This window comes from Nesoenas mayeri (genome assembly GCF_963082525.1).
Source record: "Nesoenas mayeri genome assembly, chromosome: 1".
In the NCBI taxonomy this organism is placed as follows: domain Eukaryota; kingdom Metazoa; phylum Chordata; class Aves; order Columbiformes; family Columbidae; genus Nesoenas; species Nesoenas mayeri.
Window position 1 is genome coordinate 131,099,633 of NC_137541.1, and position 24,655 is coordinate 131,124,287.

Below are 24,655 nucleotides of genomic sequence, written 5' to 3' on the forward strand. Positions count from 1 at the left end.
ATGGAAAAGACACATAGGAGATTGTGAAATATTCTTTGATAGAGGTATATTGCAAAGTCACCACTGATGGAAAAAATCTACCATTATAAATGGCCATGTTTTCAGAAATAATCAGATAAATAAATTGGGCAGGAGACACAAACAACAGAAGTTTCAACATTTGGTAAGCTAGAAGACATTACCTCATCAAAGGCAGTACACTTAGTGCCTGCAGCCAAGAACCAATAAAATATTACCTCCACAATGTAAAGGATAGTTTTCCTTTGTCTTTTCTTGTAGTAATCAATGTAAGCAGAGGTTAGAGGGTTTAGTTTTTCTTTTTGTCTTTAACACAGAAATACTCACGCAGCAGTACAGGCTCTGAGTTCCTCATGCAAAGACCTCCTCCTTACTTGTGCCACTAATCCTACATAAACTAATAGTGAACTTTAAGAAAAATGAAAAGTAATCTAAGGGGTTCTTTTGATAAATGACATTTCATCAACAGTGTCAAAAATATCTCATTACTGAAAGCTGAAAGTAACACTTATTAAAAGTTTTCTGCCAAATACCTAAAGGCAGGTTAAACCTTTAGTGAAAAATGTTATTTAGAGCTTGCAAACAACAAGAAAACATGTATTTGCTATACCTGAATTCATCATGGGCAAATAAAATCTATACAATTCCCATGCCCATTTACAGAGTATAATTTGTATTAGATTGTTTCATTATATTTTGCCATTTTAATAAGAAGTTGCATTTTTTACAACACTAGAAGAAAAGTAAAATACTGTCATGAGCTACAGTGGAACTTTCGCCTCTATGTTCACTTTAGTTAAAATTCAAATTACAGAACTCAAAGTTTTCCAGGAATTATGACATACATATCTGTGATAAGAGATCTTTATGTTTTGGGACAGTAGATCCTCAGTGCAAAGCTGTATTAAAGGTAAATGCTAACTTTGTATTATAGATCCTCCTATACCTGAGTCATACCAATCTTACCCATGATTAATGTAAAAGCCTGCTATTCTTTTCATGTGACACATATTGTTGCCTAATTAATTAAGGAAAGCACATCACTTGTAATTTAATGTGAACCTTCCCATTTTTCAATTTTATTAGAAGTAGTCACATGAATTTAGGACAGGACAAATTTTTGAGGACTGACTGTAATGACAAGCCAGACGATGATCAGCTGACTTGTATAAGCTGAATTTTCTCAGCAGCAGGCTGTAACTTGGGTAAAGAAAGTATCTGATTGTCCTTTCTTTGGTGGTCTATAAAAACAAAACAAAAACCTCAAATACTTGTCTGTCTAGTATTTCCATATTTCCCTTCACATATGCTTTTGTAACAAGCTTTATCTGAACAGTGTGTGCCTGAGGCAAGTAGGTATAAAACAGTACCCAACATACTGCAAAACATTTTTACAGGTGCTTACTTTGCAAAAAAGTTCACAGCATAAGCAAATATATTTTGTTTAAACTGTATGAAGAGAGGCATGCCAATAAAAGGAAGTAAACATGCATCCCACAACTACATGATAGCATCAATAAAAGTGCAATTATACTTCCAGCTTTTTCTTGCTGTTCTTTTGGTAATGATCATAAGAAACTGATTGCATTTTCTTGAAATTTTACATATGCATAACATGCACCAAAAAACTAACGAGCACGCACTCACCATGTACTATCAGGACATATTCTGTGCTGTTTCGGCCGATAGGATTTTTTGCTTCACATCGGTATGTACCATTATCTGTTTTGTTTAGGAAACTGATGCTTAGGACCCTGCCATTGACAACCATTCTCTCTGGATCTGGTAGTTCTCCACCATCCTTTGTCCACAGTACTGGTTCTGGCCTGTTGGATCCAAAGCAATGCATTTAGTCAGATACACATAGCATGTATACGCAACATATACATCAGAAAATTATGAATAGTAACCTGCCATCACAGAGTATTCAATGATCATTTGAGTTACTGGATATAATGAACTGTCACGATTACAACTTCACCATCCTGGATGGGAGCTACTAAAGAAAGTGAAAGAACAAGCAAGGAAAAGAAGAGAACCGAAAAAGGAAACAAATGGAACTGGAACAGGCCAAGATCTTCCCTAAATCAAAAACAGGTGCTTGCAAGGTTTCAGGGTTCACAGTTTGGCAAGATACTTGGCAAGCTAAGTGAAAACAGCTTTCCATTTGTGTGATGAGCAATATGGTCCTGTGTGGCTGACAGGCATCAGAAATCATGCAAGCAGGCTGAAGTAAATGTAAGTGGTTTATAAATGGATTCTAAAATTATTTAGGCTATTCACATTCCCAAGTGCACTTGTGTATGCCGAGTGTTTTTCCTGAACCAGACATATCGGTCTCAAAGTGGCACATCTTACATACAATCTAAATTTGTTTCTGTTGCTGCATTGTGTCACAGCCCATCCCTTTTTCCACCCTTTCTGCATTCTTCCCTCAAGTAATTGCTTGTTACGCATGTTATCACAAGCAATATAAGATTTGACTTAAAATCCTGGATTTCCTTCTTTTGTGAAACCTTTCCTCCTGCGCCTCACGAACTCAAATCCAAGAAGGCAAAGGCAAAGCACTGGCAGAGAAAACCCCCTGGCAAGTTAAGGGCACCACAGAGAACGGAACTTACCATATTGCAGATTCACATATACCTTCCCACTGGCAAGTGATACCTAACTCTTTCCTAAAGACCTTGCAGAAACTCCACAGTTCACAAGATTTGCTTAACAGACAGTGGGATGCATTTATTGCTGGTATGCAGTCTTAGCGTACATGTAACAACATCTACTTTCAAATTTACATGAGAGAAATCACCAAAAAAGATCCACAACTGGGACTGAAAAACTGTCTTACTGAATATCTCACAAACAAACAGAACACCTCAGGTCCTTAGATACTAGGCGTTAGAGCAAGATATATATAGCCTGGGAATTCACTGCTACGTTACTTGTATTTGGTAGCTTTGTACCTTATAACCTAAACATCGATCCCTTTCTTTTGGGTATGCTACTTAAGTAATTTCAGTCAGAAGCAGTTCTAGATTTGCACATTTATTTAGTAGGAGAATGTTACATTATATTTCCCTATTGAAGTATGCAGTTGTATGACTAAGTAATAAAACAAAATACAAAATGCTGTTATAAAATCAGCAGATGATAACTTAGTTGCAAGTCTTATCCAAGAAATAATTAATTTAACTAATTCAAGCAGGTGTCTAAAGCTTATTAAATACAGTGAGTGTTAAGAATAAGAATTAAACCTAGATACCTAAGGAGAGACTTTTTGTCAAAATGTGGCTTTATGGACAGAAAAATAGTCATAATGACACATTTTCTTTTAAGTTAGGCATGACATGTAAACAAAGTGATTTTTTCTGAAATGGACTTACTGCTATATAATTTATATTATTTTTTTCCAAAGTAAAAATACCATAACTTATGTTTATCTCAAAAACCAGCAGACTTTTATACACATTTAAATAATATTTGGATGATACCTTGTTAAATAATTGGTGAACTTTTTACCTAGACTAGCTATTATTTGAAGTTATGCTATTTTAGAATAATCATATACTCAGGGAATATAACAAGATTCACATAATTTTAAACCAAGGATTAAGAACTGTTGGTGTAATGCACCTTATTTATATCTTACCATAATTATGTCTTAATACTCTTCCTAAGTCCACTTTCAGGAATTGGTGTCTAAATATACATGATATACACAATATACACACTTCTTTTCTGCTTAATGTATGAAGGGAACCTAGATGTCCATGCTATTGCAGAAACATATCCCCACAGAGTTTACAACATTAATATGTGACTTGCCTTGGTATTTTAAGGTGGCTTTGTTCAATTTTCTAGTGAACTCTTCATTGTTCCCCACTTACCAGCTTACTGTGAATCTGTAATCCCAGGAGCAGAAATTCTGAAAAACTTCTGCTACAATGTGCACCATTACCTTCATAAATGGCATGTTAAAGCAACTTCTGCACAGTGGTAATTTATGGAACTTACATTTTAAATTGAAATTAGATGGCATATCCTACGGGAAAACCCATAGGATAACAAATAAGTATGAAATGGAGCCTTAGATATAAATTATTCAGGGAGCTTTGTCACATTGTAATATACCAACTCTACTCTTACAGAGTGTGCTTAGCTATGGTTGCAAAGTGATGGTGGCAGAAAAATCACAGCTTAGAGAGAGGCAGATCTACATACTCTGGGTGTCAGGAAAGTTGTGGATTAACCATTAATATCAAGCCACCATGTGTTGGCTTAGCAGCAGCAGCAGCAGAATTCCTGGGCAGCTGACTCACAGTCAACATATCGTGGTGGCTGGACACAGCTCTCACTGAGGAATGGTGCCTAAAGCAGCACTTCTGTCACAGCCACAAAACTATATTGCACTGCTGGGAAGCTTTGAGACATTCTCATCTAAACAATTCCTTAGGTAGAAGTGAGCTAAGAACGCGAGACATGCTCGTGCACCCAGACCAGGATATGTGGCCGTGGTCAGCATTTATGAAAAGCTTGTGTGTTTGTCCATTTTCTGTAGTTCATTCCTCCTGTACTCTGCCACTTTGCCAGCATCCACAGTCATTCTGTCAGGGATGCTGGAGGGCACATCTCCTGTTATTTTATTTTTTTTTATCTACTTAGTATTTACTTGTTGCCTATGAATGTCTGTAATATCTTTTTGAATCTGCTTATACTGTATGTCAAGCCAGCCTCCTGTGGCAATGAATTCTGGAAGTTCCTACCTGCTGTGCAAAAAACGTATTTACTTTTATCTGTCTTACACTGATCTCCTAGCAGTAGCAATGAATATTGCAGGATATGGTAAATAATGCTTCTGCATATTATAACCTTATCATAAGTTACGATAGCCTTGAACTTAGTAGGCCACTCTCTCTCTTTTTTTCTGTTTGTTTGCACTTGATATCTTCTGACATTATTGGCAGGAGGAAAAAAATAACAACAAGAAAGGGTAAAGGAACTGTAAATTTAGAGCATATTGGCTATTTCTTGATAATTACTTTAGTACCTTCATTGTCCAAAGCACAAATGAAACTGAAACAGTGATGGGGAAGCTTTCCTCCTGCAGCACAAGACACAGAGAAATATGAATTGCCCATAGTTTATGCTTTTGAAACATGTTCATGGGCGCAGATCCAGACAGAGGTCCTTTCTCTTACCCATCACTTTGATAGGGTTCTAGCTCACCTGCAGAATATTTAGGTTTGACATTCTAAACCACCAAATATATACACTCCTAATACTGCACATTATTCTTTGATGCATACATCTCCAACACTGCAGAATTTCAGCTTTTCTTCGCATACTAAAGATTTGCCATAATGCTATCTATTACAGTGTGGACTGGAACAAAGAGGATATCCCTGCACCTTGCATTTGTGCTTACTTCAAGCTAGATCACTCTTTCCAGTTTAATCCCCATTTTTCTCAGACAATCCTGAAAACATCTGTCTTGCAGCACACTAGCTATAAAGTTGGAGCAAGCACTGTGGCCACTAATGCAATTGCATGTTACTACCTTCACATATTCCATGGCACAAACAAGCTCACTGACCTACTTTGTCCTAATAGGACTGTGCAGCCTGCTGGTACCAATGCAGTCAGCTAAAGAATAGGCCTGTCCTCCTCTCGCTCTCTTTCCTTTTTTCCTTCTTTGCCTCTTTCTTTCTTTCCTTCCTTCCTGCCTTCCTGCTTTCTCTTTCTTTCTTTCTCATCTTGGATGAGAGGTGCTTTTCTATATCCCTGGTTTAATCCCTCCCATGTGGATGTGGTTACGTGGAAATGGGCTGTGCTATTAATACATCTCCATTGGGTTTAGGGAGGTAGCAGAGCTGAAGCACCAAGATGCTGTTTTCTTTCCCAAAACATAGCTCTGCTTCTGGCTTATCTATTCTAATTTGCTCCCAATGTGACACCTTTTAAAACTAAAAATAAAAAAATCAAGCATGCTGTACTGAAGAAATTCTTCCAATGACACAGCTCATGCTATTTCTTTGGCTTATATGTATTCCCTTTACTGTTTTGGATTCCTATGCAGCTGCTTGCAGTGGAATCATCAGGACTATATTGAAACAAAAGAAGCCAGAAATACTAATCACAAACATACTAAAAATCCTTAAGTATGACTAATGACTTCTCTGCTAGCCCCCCAAAAGAAATTTGAACTCTATACTCCCTCTGAAGAATGGCTAAGTGGTCTTAGATTTTGGTATAATTTGTGTTTAATCACAGTAGAAAGGTTCAGAAGCTTTTAGTAACTGGCTTGCAAAAGGGTAACCAGTATTTGGTATAAATAAATGATTTTGTGAGCTGTCTTCATGTTAGCCTCAAAACTTGACATAAAAAGCAACAGAATTTAGTATTCTTTCCTAGTCAAACTGAAATGGAATTGTAATGATTATATCAAAAAACTGGTATCATGTTCCTGGATGATTCATGTTTTTTATTGTGGAACAGAAGTTTTCTTGCACATAGCTTAGCAAAGCATTGGTAAATAAAGCATATTTTTCTAATCCTGAGGCTAAGAAAACTTTTCTGTCAAAATAAGCCAGAGAGAAAGCTAAGGGCAAAGTGGAATGTGTTGGAGGGGAAAAAAAAAAAAAAAAAGTTTTAAAATGACAGGCAGATTTGATTAAAGAAGAACACTGAGGCACAGACTTACTTTTTCAACAATTGTTTATGTAACTAACTTGAAAGTTAACAGTTAAATAAGTCCACATTGATATTTTTTATAATTTAGGCCTTTAAAGTTACACAGTAGTATTTTAAAACAAGTTTGTCAATTTTACATCCCTTTCTCCATCTTTAAAGGACTGTGATGTTCCAGTGCTTTCCTATAGTCCTGCTTTCTAGTGATATCTTTATATCTAACCATTATATTTATCTTAAATCAGCCTTATTTTAAAAATTATCTATAGATCTATTGTATGACCTCTTCTTTCCACACAAAGTTAATTTAAGCATTGCAATCCACTCCCACTTGAAAGTTCTTGGCTCTATTCATTTTTGTTGCCCTTTTCTGATTTTTGTGTAGAGAAAGGTCATGTACAAAGTGTTCTTCACCGAGACCTTGGTAAACAACACTCAGATCACTTGCTGACCCATAATACTTGCACAGGATAACCTTTTAATTTCCATAAGATCTCACTCAAAAAATCCCACAATGACAACAACAGAACAGAGTTGGCTTTTTTTTACATTCTCCAACTCGCTGAGGATATATTATCATCCATCTGGGTACCTCAGCATCCTATCAAAATTTTGTAGCCAAATGAGGGTAAAAACCATAAAGATGGAAGAAGGATTTGTGGAATACTAATAAGACAAGTAAATTAATTAGAGTATGGCCTCTCTTGAACAATGCCTTTTACTTCTTCAAACAGGAGCACACTCAAGTCCATAAAAACATAATCCAGTAGTTATGCTCAAATGAGTAATGGAAAAGGTATCACTGCATTTATCAGAGCATTTTTTGTTGAAATCCTGGTGCAATGTTAAAAGTCACCCAATGGAACGATTGCTTCATTAATTTGAAACTTACAGTTTCTCTGTATTGAGAATCTGGATTTTTAGCTTTGTCAGTTAATCAACCAGTTGAAAGATTAAATCCTGAGGGAACCTCTTGTTTATGTAAAGTTTGAGTCTGATGAGTCATATTGGGATGAGCTGGTCTGGGAGCATTTCATCTATCAAAAACATCAATATCCACAGTCACTAGCCTTTCATAAAAGGCTTGGATAGATGGTTAGTATTTTACGAGATAAGAACTCTGTATGATTTTGTAGTTCTGCAAAGCCCTGAGTAACCTTCTTAGAGTTTTTCTGCCCAGATGACTTAGTCAAGAATGTCCCAAGTACTTTTAATGAAGTTCTATTTTCAAAGAGCTTTGAACATAAGAATTTACTATTACATTTGCCTCCACTTTTTGTCTTTTAAGCAGCTCAGCAGGCACAACGTAGCCTAAGAGTATTTATGATGCCCTATACCAATGTTTTTTAAAATAGTTAAGAATAAAATTATTAATACCAACATATGCTAAAAATTAGGTGACAACATTTGCCAAGAAATCAGAGCTATAAAGACAACAGGAGCAACAAGAAACATTGAAGACAGTTGTAGTGTATTATGCCTTTGAAAACCTTGCTTAAATGATAAACTTAAACGGGTGGCAGGAATCTCAAACTGTTATTATTCATCATTTACAGAAAAACAATGCTAAAAAATAGGGAAAAAAATAGCAGAAATGGGAATTAAAAAAAAAAAAAAACAACTAACCAAAAAAATCCCAAAAACTAAACCAAAAAACCACAACCACACACACACAACAACAACAACAAAACCCCAAATCAAAACAAAAACAATTACAACAAAACAAACAAACAACAAAAAAAACCTCACACCACACCAAATCCCCTTCATCCCTCACTTTCTGTCCTGGTTACAGATCAAAGCCTTTCTTTTGTACATCACAAATGTACTGGAGTAACAGGCCTCTGTGCCTCTAGCTTGTTTTGCATAAAACGGGCAGTCCTTTCACCTTCAAACTGGCTCAACAGATTACAGTTGCTAACCATGTTGCTATGACAGACTAAATTTGTGGCCCGAAGTCCTCATCCCTCAGTAGCCTGTGACAGCAACTCATTAGAGTGACTCAAGAGATTATTTTCAAAGCCAAGGTAGTTATTCTTTAACCCAAAGATACAAAGTATAGATTGCTAAAGGATAAAAGAGTAATTTTTCATATTCATATTTCCCCCTATCTACACTCTAATCTTTCCTTGCAACCAATTTCAAGGTTTCTTTCAGGTCAGTTAGTACCCACCTTTGCCTGTAAGAACCTGACTGTTCTCCTTCTGCCATAATTCTCTTTCCTTCTGTATTTCCTCTCATCAGGCTGATAGCCCATTTCCCTTTATCCTTTAGTATCTTTAGAGTCTAGGACACCCTTTGACCTAAAGCTTTCAGCCATTAACACAGCTGTGTAATGCTGCTGCTCTCTGGATAGCTTTTTTCCCCCAATTTTCACCAACCTATTATAATGTTAACTCCTTTAAAGCTATTTACCTGTAGTTTTTTGCTTTGCCTTTTGTGCATTTCTTGTACCCTCTCCCCTTAAATATTTCCTTTATGTTAGTCATTTTCAAGAAGGCAAGGCAATATGAAACAAATATCCTGAAAAGTGCATAATCCACATATATATATTTATATATGTATATATGAAATTTCTTACCTAATACCAGTATTATTCACAATCTTCCCAAAGAAACCTGCTGTGAGTAACAGTTTGGAGATTGGCTTTCTCATAGTCATGACACAGATCAACAAAAGATCTTACGTGAAATCAGAAGGTATCTTATCAGTGAATTGCATCAGAAATATCCCTGATTCTACTATTGTAAGCAGCAGGGAGGCTAGAGATGGACAGAAAGATTGTCTCAAAAAAACACAACATAAAACCCCACAACTTTGTGAGGAAGATGCCATAGGAATGTAGTCCAGAATTTTATTGAAATAAACTCAAAATCCATTGCCACATGACAGCAATGTCAGGGAGACCCCAAAGCTTGTTTACAAAGTACCATTCTCCCTAAAGTAAGTTTAATGTGAGAGAAAAAAAGAGGACACAAAATGCTTAATGCTTTGGGTGATCCACTGTCTTTCCATGATCCACATTAGAAGTGAAAAAAATAGTTCTGACCATTATAATTCATTATGAATATTTACTGTGTCTGTATTGGAGAGGCAGTGTTTTGTCAGGGATAGTTTGGTTGTGCCAGCACTGCAAGCCCTTCAGCTTTGAAGGAAATGCAAAATCAGAGAGCTCACAAATGTGCAACATGGCTGATGGGTCAATGTCAGAAAAAGCTTTGTTGTGATATTGTGCAATATATCAAAGCTGAGATCAAGTCAGCAGTTTGTCTCAATAGTGGAATACATACGAACCCATCACTGTAGTATATAGTAACACAGTTACTTATTTAAGTGATTTCTTATGCCCCCAACACTAGAGCATGCAAATGGCCAACTCAGAATAAATCAGTGAGACATGAAATCAAACTGTGCACAGTTGGTTGCTAAGGCCATTTATCGCCCCAAGTACCTCTAACTATTCAGAGTCAGGAAAACACATCTAAAAAAATGTATCCTCTTAAAAACTGTTCTTGTTATAAAGATTTCTAAGAAAATACCATAATCATTCAGGTTACATGTTTTATTTTGCCAGTTTCAGCAGTGCTGCTTCTAGCGCTATTAATTTCTTTTAAGGCTTTATCTGAACATCTTATCTGATCTCCTCTATCAGAAGAAGTCTCCTTTTTGTCTTAGTTATTAAACTCACCTTGCAGTGAAATTACTATTGCATGCCATAAAAATAACACGCTAACCACTACAAATGTCACCCGCCTTTAAAAAATTGAGACAAACTGTTTCACCGTACATTTTTTGGTAAATTCTGAAGGAGACTTCTGTTAAAAGATCCTCTATGTGCTTATAATAAACTAGAAAAAATAGAAGTCATTCTAAGCAAGACTGTCCTCTTGATCTGGAAGAGAAATATGGTTTATTCCATATTTACCAACTTTATTGATCATTTCCCCTCAGCCTGGCCTCCCTATTAGAAGCTACTCAGTGTTAGGTTAGGCTTGACTGCCAAATGTGCAAGGGAGAACACAGTTCTGGCTGCAGAGTTCCTACTTCCTTTACAAAGCCCTGTTACTTAGGCCAACACCATGAGCAGAGATACCAGCAAACCCTGATCTAGCTTTCCACTGTGATAGACAGCTAAATCTTGTTCTGATAATGGAAGGTTTGCACAGACACTTAGAAAGTCAGCTTTTCTAATTGACATTAATAACTTCAAACTCATATATCAATTTATTTGCTGAATTGTACCCTACAAGTTGAAAAGCTTTTTTTTTTTTCTTTTTTTCTGATTAACATGAGAAACCTTATTATCTTCAATTTACATAAGAACTAGAAACCTTTTTGCAAAGTTCATAGCCTCTCCAAATCACATGGATCTCCTGTGGAGTGAACAAATTCAGATTTTATGTCTTAAAGAGCTTGATTACTCTTAAATGAAAATTAGCTATAAACTCATGAACTATTGACAAAAGGTTTTAACTGTGCGCCAGTGTGTAAAGATAGATCAGGATTGACAGGCATCTGCTAATGCTTAAGGCTTACAGTTTATGCTGCCTATTTAAATTATTCAGCCTGTGTTTTTAAGTAATCTGTCTATATTCTACATTTTTCTATATTCTACATTTTTCTATATTTCAGCAATTATCATTTCTGCCAAACTTTTTCCTTTGAATATGCCATATTGAGAAACCGTTCCAAAAGGTATTGCACCATCTATCATGCATTACTTCATGAGTCTAGAACTTCTGGTTCACAACAGTTCCAACTATATGTTAGAACATTAATGTGCATTAAAATCCTTGCCATCCAAATCTAGTATATATTCTGCAGTGGTGCCACTTTCTGATTCACATGAACAATGACATTTTGTCCATTGGTCACTGAATTACTCTGACCATGTCTGAATCAAGAATTAATTGAGCACTACCATAATGACTTGAGAGTACCGAAATGAGTAAATACTGAGTGTGACCATATAAAAATTCTTAAAAAAGGAATATTAAAGTTTTCACTCAACATACTTTTTGTTAGTACTAAACAACAAAAACACATGTAGAATACTTTCTGCTTTTAAATTGTTACACTCAGAATTATATTTAAACCCACTTTAATGATAAATATCATTTAGAATGGTACGTCTTTGAGGTATATGATAGTTGCCTGCTTCAGCTATATTTTTTGTAGTAATGCAAAAAAAATATATTTTATATAATTCCAATACATAAAACATATTTTCTAACAGCAAGTTCTAGAGAAGGCAAATCTATGAAGTATTCTAAATAAACAATCTTTTTAACCTAGTGTACATTCAGACATCTGTGTTTCATGATAAGCTGTAGCAAAATATTTTTAACTCTCATGGAAGTGCAAAATCTATTTCAGTTTTTATAGCTTTTTAAGAATGTTTAATTGCTTACTGATTGCCAATCTTATTTTGGTGCAATGAAATCTCTAAATGATTTCAGACTTCGTTTCAAATTTGTGCTTTAAAATGACAAAATAAATCCAAATAATATTCTTCTAAGACACTATAGTTTTACTACTTGTATATAAAAAAGAATTTAAAAATGCTTCTATTTTTATTCTTCTGATGAACAATACTCTTATGTTTGAGTTTCATCGTAAGACCTCAGCCATCCTTCATTTCTTCATTCTGGTTCTACTCTGAACCAGTTTATTGCGGTACTGAATATTTCTCCAATTATATATCCAGCCAGTACTCTTCCAAGCCTGACACTTTCTTTATAGGCATGCTTTTGGGTTTTTTATCCAAAATTATTTTCACGATTTTATTCTTTTGAGATCTGAACTCTCCAGATGACTCGTAAAATTTCCTGCAGTCTTTAAGTGTTTTATTGCTGTTATTTTTATTGGTATCCAACCAATTTGCTAATTTCTGAAGTGAAACAACTTCTTCATCAGATTAAGTGGTAGATCTTGTGGCTAATTTTCTTCAAGAAAGTCAGATCTCATAGTCTTCACCAACAGATTTTTTTTCTTCCTTTTTTGCCCCTTGATATTTAAAACTAACCACGATTTTCCTTACATCTAACAGGCCATGCCAGTATTTTGATACGGCTGTACTTATGGGTTGAGCTTTTAACTGCAAAATTGCACTATTTCTGAACCATCAGACCAGTACTACAGAAATGGTTGCATTTTACTTTAGACGTGTGTATGATGTATATACCCCATATGCACATAATTTTTAGGAGGAGAATGCCAGTTCCCATTCTACAGCACTTTTTTTTTTTTTCACACACTGATGGGATACTACCAGTACCCATTTTAGGACAGTCTTAAAAAAATAAGAAAATTTTTAAAAGGAGAAGCATCTTGTGCTTATACCCTCCACCTTCTTAATACAAATTAAAACCACTGCATGCTGTCTAAAAGGCTATTGGTTTTCTCCACCCTTTTTCTCGGGCATTTGCCTCTGTAACTTCCTCAGTCAGAAAGTGAAAGCACTGCAGATGTGCTAATTTTAATGGGCTTTCATAGCAGAGAACACTAAGAGCCATCAGCTATCTGTTCTATATAGTGCCTATTCTGTAACCTCACATTCTGGTTTTCCATGCTGCCCAAATCTCTCTCACATTTGACATATATCCCATCTACTTTCAAACTTCTGGTGTCTCATTTCATCCCCCATCCAGTTTTTTGCTTTCTCTGAATCTGACCAACTTCCCAAAAAATAGATTGGAAATTTCTACTCCTTTATACTTTATCAAGTCTTCAGACATTTCTGCACTGGGCAGGCAATTACTCCCACAAAAGGCAAAATTTGCTGAACTGCTGTATTTCTGCCTTCCATCCCTTACAAATATAGTACCACAAAATGGAGGAGGGATAAAGACGTTGCCATATTTCCGAACTTTCAAGGCCAGACCACGACTTAGGAGCAAACAGGGAACTGAAGAATACAGGCACACTGATGCATACAATAAATAAAGAAAAGTAAACCTCTTTTAAATACATTATTAGAAAGTCAGGGAATAGGCACTGACTTAATTTTTTTTTTTTTTTCAGACTTATTCTGAAATAGATCTCTATATTTTAATGCATCTTTAGTACTTCAAATCAAAATGTCTAGTATTTTTAGTAGCCAGCAATTAACCACACCTTTTAATATGTATTTTAAAGTCTGAGGCTCAAAAGTTTTAAATTCAGAGAAAAAACCATAATCTTGACACCTTATGAACAGGTTTCATAAAAAGTGCATTTTGAAATCTTCTGTCTGTAGAAAACAATGGTATGTAGGGCTATAAAATTCATTTTGTGTTGCCAGTTTATAAATAATTTATATTTCTTTTAAATTTTAACCAGGAAACAACAACCAAAAAAAAGTCCTCCACAGAAAGAAGCTCTCCACAGAAAGTTTCCTGAGGCTAAAAAGGCAGAAGGAAAGGTGTAAGCCAGTACAGCTGCAGGAAAGAAGAAGGAAACAAGAAAAAAGAAAGGAAAGGAAAGGAAAGGAAAGGAAAGGAAAGGAAAGGAAAGGAAAGGAAAGGAAAGGAAAGGAAAGGAAAGGAAAGGAAAGGAAAGGAAAGGAAAGGAAAGGAAAGGAAAGGAAAGGAAAGGAAAGGAAAGGAAAGGAAAGGAGAGGAAAGGAAAGGAGAGGAAAGGAGAGGAGAGGAAAGGAGAGGAGAGGAAAGGAGAGGAGAGGAAAGGAGAGGAGAGGAAAGGAGAGGAAAGGAGAGGAAAGGAAAGGAAAGGAAAGGAAAGGAAAGGAAAGGAAAGGAAAGGAAAGGAAAGGAAAGGAAAGGAAAGGAAAGGAAAGGAAAGGAAAAAGAAAATCTTATGTCATAAATCCTGCCTTACTGTCTGGGGAATGGAGGCCCCTGGAGAAGTAACCGCCACTGTCAGCTACCTGACACTGGCTCAAGGACAAAGTACTAGGCAATTCCTTGCAGGGAATATCTGCAGGTCAGCCTGGACTTGACCACAGATTAGATAAGGTGTTTTCCAGTTTCTGTAAAGTAACAAAGATGCTGCTTTTGTATCAGAAGTCTTGTATTGAAGGCCTGATATGGACAGATTGCACAACAACGAGCTGTTCAGGTGGATGCACAATGTATTATCTGCCATGCAATCATTTAACAGCCCTCACAGGCAATGGATAAGATATCTCTAACGACAAATCAATAATTAAGGGCAAGTGACAGCCTTGCTTTTAGAAAACTGTGCAAGAAAGTAAAGGGAGAGAGATCTTCTCTGTAAGATGCATCTTCCTCACTGCTGCAGGCGGAGGGACAAAGCAGACCCGGTGAATCCACTACCTCCTCTGGAGAATGGAAAGTCAGCAGAGCCTCAGGTTCAGGCTAACAGCCGAGTAATCCCACACAGGGAAAGAAATAAGGTCCACTCAGGGCCACAGCAACATTATTCCAGTCAGAGGAAGGTGTAAAACATCAAGCAGAGAAACAGTGATACCCTGAAAGCTCCTTTTAAATTCTGGAGCTGGAAGTATTCGGGATAAGTACTGGAGCACACCAGTAATATATGCCCTTCCCCTGTTCTTCCTGGGATGGGTGCCATATATTAATGTGCAAATTGGAAAGAAAAAACCTTTCCCTTTTAGCCTCATAAGCTAGGACTCACAATCTCAGAAAAGAGCAGGGTTGCGGGGTAAAAGTAGAGGAGAAACTATATACAGTTAAGTGAATATAAAGAATAATTGTCACACCTTGCTTAAATATTTTATTGCTGTTCCTAGGGGCTTTTTCTTTTCTGTCAGAGTACAGCTGAGATGATAAATGGCATGCAAGAATTTCATTCTCATGAAAAATTGTCGATTAAATACAGAAATCTTAATGGCCTGGTTTCACTACAATTCTAGTTCTATAGGTTCCTAATTACGTAGTCTGTGTTCAAACAGCTAAATCTTTGGGCTTCTTATACTGCTGTTTACACCTTGTTGATTCCTTCTTAACCTTTAAGAGCTATTGAGAAATTAGTAGATTTTCCTTTTTTCATCAGCTGTAACTAAAGCATGACTATAAGAATAAAGGACAATAGAAACTGCAGCGGATTAAATGGACAATGTCTGAAAAAAATGTATTTCAAAGACAAGCAAATGTCAGCAGTATTAAGATAATATGGTGCTCAAGTGGATGCATCAGAATGATTGCTGAAAATTACTGGGATTAACCAGGAACTATGTTCCTAATGTTAATGAAGTACTGCTGGGAATAGGAAAGCAGCAGTAAAACATAATGATAGGATGTGCACACCTTAGTTACTATGCATTTAATAGAACAGAGGAAAATAACATCTTCTCAATCAGCATGTCTTCAGGTCCGTTTATAACACTGTGTGTCTTCATAGAAGTTTAGAAGCATACTGCATCCCCAGCGAGGGCAACACAAACTGAGGAAAATACTGATTTATCAGAAATAACAGAAAAATAGCAGAAAGAGTTTCACCACCCCTCATTTTAAATGTTTTACATTTTCGTATTATAGGATTAAAAAACGTACACTTTCAGAAAACTGACTTGGCTTACATAGGCTGTGCTGAACTGCCACATAGAGAGAATGGTGGAGACTGCAAGAAAGAGGAAAGAGGAGGTAACTACTGTCACACTGGATTTTCAGTTCCCTTTTCTCTCTTTTCTTAATCAACATTATGTCTGCTGATGATAGCACTACTGCCAGTTGAGGCCCGAAGGGTATATTGAGGTATTAATGAACAAAGATTATTATGAGCAGTCAGGATTTTAGATTGCTTAAATATTTCAGGCTGAGACACTGATGGATATTCAGATGCCTAACTTTCACTGTTTTCAGTAAGAGCTGTGTCCCAACACTCATGAGAAACTGCCTCTGTTTTTACGATAAACTGAGAAATCCCACCTAAGAAACACCAGCTGCATTTTCTGAGCTAAGGTCAAATGCTACCTGGCACAAGAATCAAAGAGGAAAATGAAGAGTGGCTGATTCACTTCCCCTTTTTCCATTAAGTAAACAGCTACTTGCTTGTCCAAATACTACTTGTTTAAAACCATTTGTCGCTGATGTAAGGCACAGTCAAGGAGAAGCCTCATGAAACTAAAATTCATCCATGTGCTTCAGGTGCAGTGACAACATGCAGAGACCTAATGTAAGTACCAGTGCTGCAACGTGAATGACAAACAAAGACTACACAAAGTCTTCAGTACCAACCCTCATTAACCAAGGTATGCTCTTCTGGACTTTCAATGCATGTAAGAACATCATGAAGTTTGGGAGATGTAGTAGAATATCCTCTTTTCACCAGACAAGATCCCCTTAAATAACTAGCTAGAACAATGACATTTCTAAATCTTTAGCTGAATCATGGGTTCTTCTCAACAAGTAACCAAATGTTGATATTTATCACAGTTATAGGAGCACCAAAGGAATAGAAATACACCATAACATTTTTGTCTCTTAGTTGTATTTTTTCACCAGTGTCAAAAAAATCTGATGTTGAAGCACACTTTATTAGATAATAATAAATAATAAAATGCTTCGTACTTTCAAGGTAATAAAATGAAATCTTAAGAACAACACACTGGGAACTTATGATTATTTATATTGCAGAGCTAAGTCCTATACCGTGGTCTCTGTCAATTTCTTTTACATCGAAAAATAACTTATGAAACAGTAATACAATAAAGGGAAAAAAAAGAGACAAACGTTATTTACTTAGAGGAGTTTGCTTTTCTTCTCCCAAATGTATCATTATTTCCAGATAGAGGGGAGTGTTTTAGTTCATTCAAACTTTTCTCACATAGAAAATTATTCATTAGTACTTCATAGTAATAACTTTTAGCACTGTAAAGGAGATACCTTCAAGCTCTCAAAGGGATCCAGCTTCATTAGCATCTAGTCCTACCAAGCCACAACAGTCTATGTTCAACGCTTAACAGCACAGAAACAGCTGTACTGGATCAGACTAAAAGTTCAGGTACCCAGTGCCTTATCTCCAACACCAGGGACAAGCAGATGTCTAGGGAACAAGCCAAGCAGAGATGTTGCCTCCCAAGCACTGCTCCAACCTGCAACTGTCTCAGGCACTTCTGAAACCAAGCACAGTTTAAAAATATTCTGTAAACCTTAAGGATTTTTCCTTTTCCATGAACTTACAGAGTTTTCCCTTGAACTACCACAAACTTCTACCATCTGCCATATTCATTGACAACAAATTCCCAAAGTTTACCAGTCATTGGATGAAAAATGTACTCCTTGCTTTGTGACAGAACTGATTCTTACTAGCTTAATTCACCCTTAAACATTCATATTTGAAGAAAGAATGAACCAACAATCCCTAACAGCTATCTGTTTGACATTTACAATTTTGTAAATACCTGTAATATTTCCTATCAACTGGGCCACCAAAAGGCACATTTTCTGTGCTCTTCGAAGAACTCCAATATGTTTATAAGACTGGATTTTCACTCTGGAAGAAGGGACCCTCCCTGTAGGAAGTTTGTTTTTATTCATATGTCTGCTAATTCTAGTCCTTTTTATAGTCTTTACTATTTGTGAAGCCCAGGTGTCACTTGTACAGACTTGCACATCCTGGGATCTCTCCCGAAGCCCTGTTGTCCCAAGTTAACAAGGTGGTTTTAAACATGAGGTTTCCTGTCACTGTTCATAATTCATCAGTCTCATCCTTGAATTCCTTTTGAACACCAGGGTGAAACCATCTGGTCTTGCTGGCTTGCTACCACTTATTTTGTACATACGTTCCACAATGTCCTCCACAGACCACTTAAGAAAATTCTTGCTGATGAGCACCTCAAAAAAAAAAGAGGGATCCAGTCTGTAATATACCCAGTTTCTTCCACAGTAAATATGGATATAGCACATTCATCTGGCTTCCCCGTACAGCCTGATCCTCAGTTGATCCTACAAATATACTGGCACACTTCCTGGTATATATCAAGAAAGACTGTTACTTTCAATTCCCTTTGCTAGTTGCTGCTTAAGCATATATATATATGTGTATATATATATATTAGCAGTTTGGCTTACTGCATTTTCATATTTAATCTGCCAAAATCTAAGGATCTCCTTCTTTTAGAAAACAACTTCAGCTTTTTAATTTATGGCTTCATCATTTTTATTACTTCACTTTCTCTTTTGTCTAGCCTCACCAATTTCTCCTTTTTAATTTTCTCTCCCAGGTGATATGCCTTGACCCTGTGTTTCTAGACTCTTTTCTTTAAAAATTTCTTCTAACATAGTCCTCAGGCTGCCTGGAAAGATTTAATTCTCTTAGCTGCCCCTATTAGCTTCTTTTTAACAAGATTCTTCGTTTTTATGTAGTTCTCGTTTTTGATGTTGATTACCATATAATTGTCTAGACTTCACTTATTGCCCCTAGGTGAAAACTGCAAGTAAATACATTTTAAAGAACAAGCTGAAGGTAGACTAGATGGTGCTGTGAGCTCCCCCAGTCTGTTGCTTCCTGGGACAAACCAACTACATTTGGAGCATTCTAGAAATTGTGTGAGTGAGGTAAGAAGATAGACTAAGGATATTCAAGAGCAGTAGAAGAAAGAAAAAGAAGAAAATCACAATTATGTAGCAATTATAAGTAGAAACACTGACCCATCTCCACTTAAATCCTACTATTCCCAAAGGATCCACATTCCTCCGTACCCTGTCAGCTCCCCCAGCTCTGAGCAGGTGTGGCTGGATCTCCTGCTCCTACTGTGGGGACATCACAGTCCACCCCACTACCACTTCTTAATCCTAGTCACAATGGTAGTGCCTCAGGGAAAGTCTGTGTAAGAAAGGGCAAAACACTGCCCAGCAGTGAGGGGTGAGGAAAAAAAATGTGAGAAACAGCCATTTGAGGTGAGGGGAAGAGGAGAGAGAGGAGATGCAGCAGGCAGCAGAGCAGAGATTCCCCTGCAGCCCCTGGAGCAGACAACTCTGGAGCAGTGTGAGGAGGAAGGAATGCCAGAGACTGACCACAGCCCCTGTTTCCCATCCCCTGGCAAGGGTAGTTAGAGGAACTGGCAATAAATTAATTTTCCCTGAGCTGAATCTGCTTTGCCTGTGACAGTAACTGGTAAGCAATCTCCCTGTCCTTATCTCAATCCACGTCCTGCTGAGTGGGGTGAATGCAAGAATGTCTGGGTGGGTGTCTGGCTGCCAGCCATGGTCAAGCCACCACAGATAGGTACGTGGCAACTGCTATTAAGGATGGAAGGAAATACACAGGAGAAAGTTACAGGATCCTTCACTAAGTAGTAGCCATCTTTTCTGTTTTCCAGTGTATAAACACTAAATACTCTTATGTTGTTTGTATTATTTTGGTTATGAATAACCTTTGCTGTTTTTCTTCTCTACAAGACTATTCCCTCAAGACTCTGCTGCATAATGCACAGAAACAGGTATGCACAAAACTCAACACATACATCTGTGATGAAATTTTAACTTCAGAGCCCCACCAGCCAAAACCCAGTAGACTCACTTCTGTCTCCCAGTTAGATCATTCCCTGACTAGGTTATCTGCCATTAAGAGCCCTGGCATGGCTGCTCAGCCCCTCAGCTGCTTATAGCAGGCTCTTAAATGAGGGACAACCAAGACAACTAGCTGTAACAGTTTCTTGCTAGTTCTCTTCTCCTTGAAGTGCTACATTCTTCCAGCCCACTGCTTTTGCTCTCCTGTGCAAAACTACAAATCACAGACTCAGTTTTCTTTAGGTCTTATAATATACATTTTGGAAACAGTTTACAGTAGTACTTTAAATACTAAGCCTTGAGTCTGGAAATTTCATTTTAGCTAGGCAAACTCAAGTCTGAGAAATCTCTGAGATTTTCCTCACAGTAGAAAGACAAAGACTATCTAAAATGAACAATGACTAATTTGTAATTTACACTAACAATAAATGGTGTTAATTTATTCATTCTCTTACCCCTTTCCCTTACCTGTCAGAACCACAATCCTACTTACCTTGTCATATCTGTTTGTTCCAGGGCTAGGCTCACCTACCAAACAGTATTGTTAAGCTTACATTTTCAAACCTAAAAAGGTTGTTTTAATATTTTTCCAGCCTTTGTTTTCCAAGCCTTAGCAGGGGGCTAAATTGTCTGGGTTAATGCCACAATGTTCTTTGCGTGGAGAGATGTGCAGTTCCTTCCATCCATACAAATACTATACATTTTGTAAATATGCCACCCATTTGTCAAAATATATGTCAGAACAGTACTCTTTCAGAGCAACCTAGAACAACCGTATCAAGTGATTTTCCCCAGCAATAACTCTAGGGAATGGAGAGCAAAGAGCTGCTTCTTCTTCAAAAAAACCTCATGAAAAAAAAAGGTCAGTAATATATGCACACAACACTGGGAATTTCAATGTTTATGTGAACAGGTCTCACTGCCCTTTCCATGATGGGGCAAAATCTCCTTGCTGTGCAGTGGAGCAATTTCACCACCTTTCAAAATAGTTCTCTTGGGTTTTCCTGTAGTAAAGAGAACTGCTGCCAATAGGCACTAGGACTCTCAGTTTTGTGAGGAAACTAAAACCGCCAATGCAGTTTTAGAAAATTATGTAAGCAAGCACTAGATTTACTGAATGGGTGTCACTAATGAAAGTGCAGTATGAGGACTAGTGCAACATCATGTAGGAACAGTTCAGGGATAGGCTTCAGTGCTCACTTAAAAACAAAAACAAACCCCCAAAAACCCAAAACCGAACCCTCAACTCACTTTTGGCTTTGCCTTTCACATGTAAGATAGCCATTCCAAAAGTATACCAACAGACCTGACCGTATTGTTATCTTCCCATACTTACTCCATTCATACCTCTTTTTAGAATTTGAACGCTGACTGAGAATTTATAACTGTGGAGAAGGATGATCAGGCAGAAGGTTGCATTTGAGTTTGTCAATTAAACTGTTTCTTTCAGTGTCCATTTTCTGCACCTCATTTACACATTAATCATACATGAGCCCCAGTTTTGCAATGACTGGTGAAAATGCAGATATGCAATGAACTCCCAAAACTTATTTCTCATGTTTTATCTTCCAGTCTAGTACTCAACTAGAATTACCCATGCTGTATTTCAGTTTTATCTATTATTATATTTCGTGGGCCTTTTTTGTTTTAGAATGTGTTCCCAACTGAGAGCAAGGGAAAGAATTATTTTGAAAGGCATCCACATGCAAAATGGATATAATAAGCAATAAAAATGCCGCATTTAGTTGTTTTTCACACTGTACTTTCTGCACCATTTTATGTGTAAACACTGCAGAAAAGGGACACTTAAAAAATAGGAAAAGCAATTATTGAATTGAGCCTATTAGGCAATGAGATCATTTTACAGATCACTAAAGGAAGTTCTTAAGCACTGCAGGAGGCTTTATTGTAAAGTGTAATTTTCAGACAGGCACTAATGCTCCCACCTGTTTCTTTTTGTGTCACACTTTTTATAACACCAATTTCCCTGCTCCCTGCAAAATACTGGGGGAAAAAAAAAAGCATAGAAGGTCCCAGCTGTGAAAAGAAGATACAGCCTCCCAGATGGCCAGGATGTTTAACACAAACTGAAATTTAATCTATTAAATATACATGCTGTATCTCAGCAAAAATGTTACCTGCTTCTTAGTGTGTTATCTGCTACATCACAGCATAATTCCACAGGGAAGGTGTAATGTCAATGGAATATTGGTGTTGAAGGTTACAAGCTACATATTTACATAATCCTTTAAAAATAATTGGCTTTTTCTTGCAAAGACAAACTACCTATCTGGAAAGTTTCACTAGGCAGTTTTTTTCTACACTTCATATGATATTCCTTATAAGATTCTAGAACATTTTACTGAAAATGAGCACTCATTTAACACAGCGTATAACAAATGCCTACTCAATCAAGGCAGGAGATACCATTAGGATGAACTCCTTCAAAATGACAATAATTTAAAAATTGGTCAACTATCTAAAGAAGGTAATTACAGTAACAGTGTCAAATTTTATACTGGCAAATGTTGCCAAGTTTGGCTTCAATAGAAATTTGGGCTGGCATCAGTGGCTATTAACTAGAATTGTTTTAAAAATAAACTGGGCATAAAATTTGTGTACTGAAAAGGTTCACCATTATTAACAGTTCCAATCTAAAAAAATTTTCTCATATGCTATGTGATAAGTCTGTGTTGCATATGATATAGTTTCTCTTTATCTTCCTGACTGAAGGAGCTTGAAATGTAGTGTTTAACACTGATAAAGGTATTTTTAGTTAGACACTGCTGCCTATATGGGTGGAGGATCTAGATGGTTAACTTACAGGTCTGTTTGAGTTCAGCATGCCAGAACTTTCTATGTGGTTTACAATAACCATGGAACACAAAGTGATTAACATTAGCCTAGCATTAACTAGAATTCCTTTCTAGGCTGCTTGGTATTCATGGCACAATCTAGATAGCATTCTGCAGTGAATAAAATTTATGCAGAAAATGAGACAATTTCTTACAGAACCTCCATCTCATTTCCTAGAGAAGCTGAGAAGTGTATCATGTCAAAACAGGAAAGAAAGAACTGGACATGGGCAAAAAGCTGGCTGTTAGGGTAATGAATCAGAATCTAAAACTGCCATTATGATATAGTTTCAAAGCAATATTGGCAAACTACTTACACCAAAATGTTAACAGCTGAATGTCAAGTGAGTTTCCACAATTTTCTCTCCTAGTTTCTGATTTCAGACTCTTGAGCATAGATTTGTAGATGTGCTAAGAACTCATTGTTACAATTCAAACCAATGATGAGCTATCTTCTGAGTGTGATGCTATGTCACATCAAGTACTTTTGGGAAATTGGGGACTGTGTTCAATATTAGACATAAAATATATGTGTTCTATTTGTTAGTTTTGATTTTAAGATTTTTTTTTTCTGCTTCTGTTCCCAGCAGTAAATTTGAGGCAATTGATTACCCTAGTTGTACAGAGGTGTGATAACAATAAATACTTAAATATTTGCCAAGTTCTCAGATTCTATGTGGAAGAAACATAAAAACACCTATGAAGAAATTATTTTCATCCTGTGTTCTGAGAGAATGTCTCAGATAAGACCTGAGTAATACAGATAATTCATAGCTACCGTTCATAATTCCTATTCTACTGAAGGAGTCAGTAGATTTAGCCTTCTTCCAAGGCTAAATCCTGCCCATAATGCCATAGTTTTCAGGAAGTAAAATATTATGATGCTTCTCATTGTATGATGAAAATTGTGAAATCCAAATGCATCCATTTTAGCATTTCTCAAAACAACTTCTTTAGGTTCAGGGGATTTTCCACTTTGAATTTGTTTGAACTAAGATAACTATTCAGAGGAAGGAAGAGAATTTCTACTCTTTTATTTCTAACACATTTTATCCTTGAACCTGTGACAAAATGATTAATGAAATAAGTGTATCCATAATTTTCTAACTATTAAACACGTGAAAACTCTGAAGAAATGACAGGATCTGTAGGAGAAGAAGACTCTGTATGCTGTTTACCTTGATTTTAGCAATGCTTCAGTTACTGTCTCCAATGACAGTCTTTGTATCTTGGCTGGGTTGTTACCATTTTCCTGGATGTGTGTACTACTCAATGGGTGAAAAAGTGGTTGGCCCATTGATTAGATTGAAGGGACACTCTACCTGGTGGTTGTTTACAAACTGACTTTTTCAGGATTCTGTCCTGGCTCCTGTTCTGTTTGACTTTTTAATATCAAAGACCTGGCTGAGGTGATGGAATGTGCTCTCATTAAGCTGATTGTTTACAACAAACTTTGGCTGTATTGAGTATAATTGCAGGGAAGGCCACTATTCAGAGAGGCCTCTGCAGGCTGGAGGAACAGGCCAACAGGTTCCTCATGGAAGGCAGGGAAATTCAGCAAGGACAGATACAAAATCCAGCACCTAAGCGAAGAAGGACCTGTGGATCCTGGCTGACAGTAGGCTAAATGTGGGCCAGAGGGAGTCACCTAGAGCCCTGTCAGGT

The 24,655-nt window shown here is 36.8% G+C and overlaps 1 protein-coding gene across 2 annotated transcripts in view; it reads right to left on the minus strand.

Annotated features, from left to right (window-relative positions):
- Nucleotides 1-24,655, minus strand: part of CADM2 (cell adhesion molecule 2) — a gene marked incomplete at its 5' end in the record, with an annotated part of 673,112 nt that overhangs the window by 65,052 nt on the left and 583,405 nt on the right. For both annotated transcript variants that reach the window (XM_080344633.1, XM_080344634.1), the window contains one exon: nt 1,666-1,844. In XM_080344633.1, the coding sequence (XP_080200759.1) occupies nt 1,666-1,844 (179 nt within the window). The remainder of the gene's footprint in view (nt 1-1,665; nt 1,845-24,655) is intronic.